The 8,170-nt window shown below is 43.3% G+C and overlaps 1 protein-coding gene across 1 annotated transcript; it reads left to right on the forward strand.

The window, feature by feature from the left end:
• Positions 1–2,847: 2,847 nt before the first annotated feature.
• LOC149704628 (uncharacterized) lies at positions 2,848–7,917 on the forward strand. The gene has a single exon (XM_089865727.1). The coding sequence runs from the start codon at positions 2,848–2,850 to the stop codon at positions 7,915–7,917; it is 5,070 nt and encodes a 1,689-aa protein (XP_089721853.1).
• The last annotated feature ends 253 nt before the right edge of the window (positions 7,918–8,170 follow it).

Raw genomic sequence — 8,170 nt, forward strand, 5'->3', positions numbered from 1 at the left:
GAAAGCCGTGTTCCCCCTATGGCACGCTCATTATGGTGTAGCACCTTCACGAGCCAATCGCCGGTCGCAGAATCCCCACATGAATAGATCATGGCCCCAGCCATGATGTGGAAATTAAGAGGACGCGGCAGCGAGCTTCCCGAAGAAAGCTCAGCGTCCAGTGCATCGAGTATAGCGGCCTGGATGGGAACAACGTCCTCCTCCGTGACCGCATTGGTCGGATAGCCATCTTTAACAATGGCCATCTTGACAATACTAGCGACGTCGCAGTAAGACTTGGTCTTCTTTGACGCCGCAGCTTGTAAGCTAGGCGAGGGATCAGGGTCCTCAGCCCTAGCTCTCTTTCCAGAAAGGATGGTAGCTTCTCTTGCACCAGGCGTAGAGTCCGTACCCAAGACGTTACTCCCAGCACCCGAAGGTACAGGAGTCCCATCTCGGCCCGTATCTCCTGCACCCAGTGTAGAGTTCTGGCCATCTTTTTGGGATTGTTTTCTTCGGCGGTTGGCCTTGCGCCTCCTATTAACCTCACTCAACCTGGTAGAACCCGATTGAGGAGCAGGAGGTGACTTTTGGCCTTCCGCCGATTGCGGGTGGTTGCTGCCAGAGGCAGCATCACGCCCAGAAGCAGGTTGGGAGTTGCCTCCTTCCCTGAGAGAAGGCTGGGTACCGGTAGAACCGGCTCCATGCCCAGGTTTGTTATTAGTTTTAGTTTTTAGAGAATCCATAGAGATCCCACGAGTAATGAGGCAAGTAAAAGGTCACCACCCGGTAGTCCTCAACCCGGGTGGAAGGCTAATTACAACGGGGTTTCGCCTGGTGCCCCGAGGGGACCGTTCACATGTCAGGTAACTTATGTTTATTAATCCACATAGTGTTACATCAATAATATAGGGCTATAATATAAGGCTTCAATATTGCACCAATTTGTTGTTAAGTCTTTTTGTTTAAAGCAGGAGCTATATAGAGCACACACATTGATGTAAACCTTTTTGTCACCTAGGTCGCAATGTTATAGAAAGGGTGAATGGCATTTTGAAAATGCGATTTTGATGTTTGGATTCGTCTGGAGTTGTGTTGTACTACAAGCCTGAGAAAGTCAACGACATCATCAGTGCTTGCTGTCTCCTTCACAACTTCTTGTTGGGTGAAGCAATGCCTGCAGAAAACGGTAAATGACGTTTAATTATCGCGTTTATTTTAGTTGCCATATGCTCAACTGAGTGACAGTGTTTGTTTTAGTCATCAATTTTCCAATAAATTCACTACCAATGGCCTTCATACACCTAGGTTTCAAACACTTAGTTTTTTTTATTTCCTATTACTTAATTATACGTGCCCTATTGTCTGATAATAATTCCAAGGCTTCGCAATGGTCATCCTGCAGGAAGATCCCTTCAATAGACACATTTTTAATTATTGTATGGAACATGAGATTTAAAGAAAACTATTCCATTGCAGTTGTACCAAATCCAAACGTTGCAAGAAACCCTGTTGATGATGACGACGATGATGATGATGCTGATGATGATAACGAGCTGCTACAAGCAGGCAGGAGAACAAGACAAGCCTTGATTGATCTGGAATGTAAGGGCTTTGTTTTATTTTTCATTAGTATCGTGTTAAACCAACAGCGTGTCAATTCTGCCAGACATGTTACGTACCATAGCGAGACATTGCCTTTGAAGTGTAACAACCCATCTAAATCAGTAATTGAGGGGTTATCGAAAGTCTCAGGATGTCCCCATTCGGGTATATGATTTTTGTGACAGGATAGGATTACGAAACGTCTGTACTAGATATATTGAATAATTGGAATATACAAAAGATACCTGGAACTATTCGTTGCCGGGACTTACTAAAACACTTGGGACATTCATATGTTTTACTCCAAACTATACGTTGGCCTACGTCGGCCACGGCGCCTGAGCTGTAGTATGCCAGCTATTAGTCACGCGTTGGTGTCAGACAGTTCGCGGCCTGGCATAAGGCGCCAAGGCTCGGGCCCCCTCGCCACGACAAGGCCTCTGACACCATCCCCTGGAGCCCACACGGAGGTCGCAGGGGGGAGGGGGAAATTTGACAATAACTGTAATCCAGCGTTTACTTGGTCTTACAACAATATAACTAGCTCGAACTGAATACACATCTTAGTAATAAAACATGCATAAATCAATACTAGATGCTTAGAAAAGCTAATTGTCTGTTGATTGAAGATGGCCTTAAAAACCCTACTGCAGAAGACCATTAATGGTTCCAGGTACACTTTTAGTGGAATAAAACTTTTCAACCTCTTTTGTTGTGAGCTTAACACTCGAAAATGTATGTCCTAATCCTATCCAAAAGCACGTTACATTTAACGAAACCCCTTTGACTCCCGTGGTGAATTTCCCTGCTCAGACGTGTCCCAAAGGACGATAAATAACAGGGTAGAACCTATAGCCTAGATTATAAAGATACTGATAAATGTGAAACATACAAAGTAATGATATTGTTGTGAACAATAATCTTTTTTATGGTTTTTTAATGTATAAATTTAATACAGAGATAACTACATATTTTTTAAATTGACTATATAAGGAAGGTGCACTAAAAATTAGCGCAGTTGTTATTATATCGCCTCAGTTGTAAACCAAACATATCCAATCGGTCTTTTTTTAATTGTTAATAAAGTATTTAGTTGTTACGTTAGTTTGTTTTCTTAAAACTTCAAATTCACGAACATTATTTGGTCCGTCGAGCCGGATCGTCTTTAACGTGGTTTAAGTTACGACTAAACCAAGAAAACGTTCCGCCAATATATTTATATACCGTCATAACGACTAGTGCAACGCAACATCATTAACCATCATGACACTGGAAATGAGCTTGAAGAAACGCAGATGGATCAAGGGACAAGCAACAAGATACGAGGGTATACTAACAACCAACGAGGAAGAAGACATCGAGGTTGCGGCTATTGAGCTATATCTTTCGAAACTTGCAAAACATTCAAGCGATCTCGAAGATATACATCAAGTTATCAGTAATCTTTGTACAGACAAGGAGATGGACGAGCATGACGCCGAGTTCAATGAAGTCATCGAACGACTAGAAGCAGCAACCATTGCCTTCAAATCGATGCTCAATCGAAGAACTAAAAGTAATCCGGTCAGACAGACCGCCGACATCAAATTGCCTAAAATGGAATTGCCCGTCTTTGGAGGAAGCCATACGGAATGGCTGTCGTTTCATGACCTCTTCACAGCGACGGTACACAACAATGCAACCTTATCATCAGGACAAAAGTTTCAATATCTCAAGTCTTCGCTCCGAGATGAAGCATTACTATTGATCCACTCTATCCCGGTAACCGATGATAACTATCCTGAAGCATGGGATATTTTGACAAAACGATACAACAACACACGAGAAATAATTGACGCTCATATTCAACGCCTATTTGACCAACCAAGCGTTACCAGTGAATCAAGTAGCGGCCTTCGTCGAATCATAGATACAACTGCTGAATGCGTAAGATCATTGAAAGTTTTAAAGGAACCTGTCCAATATTGGGACGCCATTCTACTACACATCGTCAAGGAGAAGTTGGACCAGGAGAGTCGACGACATTGGGAATTATCCTTGAATGGAGTGGAGAGGCCAAAATATGAAGAGTTGGTTACCTTCATTGACCAAAGAGCAAGAGCACTAAGTGTAGCGGAAGCAAGTACGAGCAGCATCAAAGCCAGATCCACTTCGATTACGCCAGTCAGAAAGGTTCACCATGTAGACACTCACCGGGAAAAATGTTACATATGCGGCGAACAGCACTTGGTATTCAAATGTACAACATTTCTGGCAGCATCGATCAAGGAACGTTGGAACATGGTTCATAAACACTCTGTGTGTTTTAATTGCCTGAAGGCTGATCATCGGTCAAGCAACTGCAAGGCGGGCAGGTGTAGGAAGTGTCCAGCTAAACACAATACTCTACTTCACGATGACAACCAGCAATCCAAGATTGACAAGGATTTAGTATCAAAACCCGAAACCAGGAAAGCAATGACATCTACAACAACAACAACAGTTGGAGTACTACTAGCAACCGCAGTAGTTCAAGTCATGGACTATGATGGCAACCTTCATCTAATTCGAGCATTACTGGATTCTGGCTCGGAAGCAAGTTTTATAACGGAACGATGCGCCCAAGGTCTCAGATTGCCAAGAAAACAAGTGAACATAACCGTCTCCGGAATTGGATTGAGTGGAGCTGGTTCATCGCACAGCTCGATGACACTATCTATCAACACGAGATTCGGAAATCCAGTTCAACTAAAGGTTGAAGTTTTCGTCTTAAGAAGAGTTACCGGGAGGCTCCCAAGCAACAACATTCACTATAAGAACTGGTCTTATCTCAACAATCTGAAGTTAGCAGACCCTACGTTTTATAAAACTGGGGATATCGACATTCTTCTTGGGGCCGACGTGTTTGTCGAGATCATACAGGATGGTCAGTTCAAGGGTCCACGAGGTCAACCGAGCGCCTTCAACACAGTATTTGGCTGGGCAGTAGCTGGACCAATTGGCAAGGAAGAGAAGGGAAGCGAAATATCGGTTAACCAATGTCAAATCCTCGAACAAATTCAGAAATTATGGGAACTAGAAGAATTTCCACGACGAAAACTCATGACAACAGACGAAGCACAATGTGAAGAACATTTTAAGAACACTCATAGTCGAGACGAGTACGGAAGATACATCGTACGATTACCATTTCGGAATACGACTGAACTTGGGGATTCAAGAAACATAGCAATGCGTCGCTTTCTGCAAACAGAGCATCGACTACAATCAAACCCACAACTATACAATCAGTATCGTCAGTTCATGCAAGAATACCTAACGCTAGGACACATGGAACTAATTCAATCCGCCGCAGACAAGACAAAAGCCAAATACTACTTACCACATCATGGTGTACTGAAGGAAGCGAGCACAACTACTAAACTAAGAGTGGTATTTGATGCGTCAGCAAAAACGTCCAACGGAAGATCGCTCAATGATGCACTCTTAGTGGGGCCGAGACTTCAAGAGGATTTGGTAAACTTACTAATCAGATTTCGACTACCATGCATAGCGATAACAGCCGATCTGGCCAAGATGTATCGGCAGATACGGATTCACCCGGACGATGCTGATTATCAAAGAATTTTCTGGAGAGAAAGCAAGGAAATTCCAATTGAAGAATACCAACTTCTAACTGTTACGTATGGAACAGCATCAGCACCATACCAAGCGACTAAGGTTCTTGAGCAACTGGCTACTGATGAAGCAAAACGATTTCCATTGGCTGCCAAGGTACTCGTCGAAGACTTCTATATGGATGACTTGATGTCCGGAGCTGAATCAATTAAAGAGGCACTGGAGTTACAAGCGCAACTACTTGATATGTGTAAAAGCGGAGGATTTGAGCTACGAAAATGGGCATCTAACAGTCAAGCGCTACTTGAAACACTACCAGTGGAGCTGAAGGAGATACAAGGACCGTTAGCAATCGAGAGCGATGAGACGATTAAGACTCTAGGACTATATTGGCATCCAGCGCTTGACCAATTCCGGTTCATCGTGTCGTTCCCACCAGAGCGAGTTGTCGTAACTAAACGAACAATACTATCGGATGTTGCTAGGATCTTCGACCCACTGGGATTGCTGGCACCTGTTACCATTAGAAACAAGATGCTAATCCAAGACATGTGGCGGGAAAAAAAGGGCTGGGATGAAGAATTATCCCTCGAGCTAATTCAGAAAAGGCATGCATTTAAGGAAGAGCTTCCGGAAATTGAAACCATCAAAGTACCACGCTATATATCGCAAAGCGATCGGCAACAAGTCAGCCTACATGGATTTTCGGATGCATCTGAAAAGGCCTTCGCAGCAGCCGTTTATCTTCGAACGATTAATGCAGATGGAAAAGTTAAGGTTCGACTGGTGGCAGCAAAAACTCGAGTAGCCCCATTAAAAACCATTACAATCCCGAGACTCGAACTTTGTGGTGCAGTCCTACTGGCCAAACTACTAATTCTTGTTATAGAGTCTCTAAAGTTAGAAATTAAAGAAATTCATGGATGGACCGATTCGAAGGTGGTCCTAGCTTGGCTCATGTCACAACCCCAACGCTGGACAACATTTGTCGCAAATCGAGTTTCCGAGATCCAACAGTTAATTCCAACTGCGAAATGGCACCATGTACCAGGCGAATTCAACCCGGCAGACAGCGCTTCACGAGGAATACTAGTACGAGAGCTGAAAGAATATGAACTCTGGTGGCAAGGACCTGAATGGCTGTTGAATCTCGAGGTTGATACGCACTCACTTACCACGGAACCAATAGAATGCAAGATTGAAGAAAAACCTGTTAAGGTGGTTGTAAATCACTTGAAGTTGGACAATTCAATATTAATGAAATTCTCTTCAATGCCAACGTTGAAGCACGTGACAGCATATATTCTTCGGTTCATCACCAATACACGTAGTCCAAGGGAATCCAGGCGAATCGGCCCTCTGTCAAGCGAAGAACTAGAAATCGCATTTCACCATTGGATTCGTGTCACCCAGTACGAGCATTTTGAAGCTGACATCATGTTATTAAAGGCAAATAAACCGCTACCTAGTAAAAGTAAACTGCTCTCGTTGAACCCATATATTGCATCCAATGGTCTTCTCCGAGTTGGAGGACGTCTTCGCCATGCAACATTGCCAATTGATCAAAAGCACCCGATCATTCTACCTCGACGAAGTAAACTAACTGATCTCTTGATCAACGACGAGCATATGCGTAGTCTACACGGTGGTGCACAATTACTGATGACAACCCTTCAACGACGATTTTGGATTTTCGGGATTCGAGACGCAATTAGATATCATTTACGTAGATGCATGCGATGTGTCCGACTGCAAGCTAAAACGTCAGCACAGATGATGGGTGATCTTCCCGCTACGAGAGTAAATCCTGCCAGAGCGTTACTTAAATGTGGTGTTGACTATGCGGGACCGTTCCTACTACGGGTACTCAAGGGTCGAGGCCAAAAAATGTACAAGTCATATGTTGCCGTATTTGCCTGCTTTACAACTAGAGCCATACATCTTGAGTTGGTGAGCGATCTGACGTCACAAGCCTTCCTGGCAGCCTTGAAACGCTTCAGCGCTAGACGGGGTAAGAGCAAGGAGATCTTTAGCGATTGCGGTACAAACTTTGTCGGTGCGGATCGAGAAATGAAGGAATTTATGAAGTCCATCATCAAAACTACAAGCGAAGAACCAGTCATGAGATGGATGGCGGACGAAGGGATAACCTGGCGGTTCAATCCACCTGCCGCTCCTCATTTCGGAGGCTTATGGGAAGCAGGCGTCAAGTCTGTAAAATATCATTTAAGGAGAGTCGTCGGTAGTACTAACCTGAACTACGAAGAGATGCAGACACTTCTATGCCAGATTGAAGCATGCCTAAATTCCAGACCTCTAACTAGCCTCAGCACAAACCCCGATGACCTAGCAGCATTGACGCCGGGACATTTTTTAATTGGTGGTCCACTCACCGCTATTCCTGAGCCAGATCTTACTTCAATTAAGACCAATAGGCTGTCTCGATGGCAAATTGGCCAGCAAGTACTGCAACACTTTTGGAAGCGATGGAGAAACGAATACCTTGCAAGGCTGCAACAAAGACCTAAATGGACAACTGTGCGGGAGAACCTAGAAATTGGCGATCTGGTTGTACTTAAAGACAACGATCTTCCACCCACAAAATGGAAACTTGGACGAATATTAAAGCTTCATCCAGGACCTGATGGGAACGTACGCGTAGTAACATTGAAGACTAGCGAAAAAGATGAAGTTAAACGACCCATTGTAAAACTATGTAAATTACCATTAGATTAACTTAAAATTGATAAATCAAGGCGAGCGGAATGTTGTGAACAATAATCTTTTTTATGGTTTTTTAATGTATAAATTTAATACAGAGATAACTACATATTTTTTAAATTGACTATATAAGGAAGGTGCACTAAAAATTAGCGCAGTTGTTATTATATCGCCTCAGTTGTAAACCAAACATATCCAATCGGTCTTTTTTTAATTGTTAATAAAGTATTTAGTTGTTACGTTAGTTTGTTTTCTTAAAACTTCAAAT

This window comes from Phalangium opilio, unplaced genomic scaffold (assembly GCF_054372755.1).
Source record: "Phalangium opilio isolate 3A_F unplaced genomic scaffold, DU_Popi_V2 ptg000015l_1, whole genome shotgun sequence".
Lineage (NCBI taxonomy): Eukaryota > Metazoa > Arthropoda > Arachnida > Opiliones > Phalangiidae > Phalangium > Phalangium opilio.

Bases quoted from the DNA above. Each gene is read 5' to 3' on its own strand.
- LOC149704628 (XM_089865727.1), top strand. From the start codon at position 2,848: ATGACACTGGAAATGAGCTTGAAGAAACGCAGATGGATCAAGGGACAA.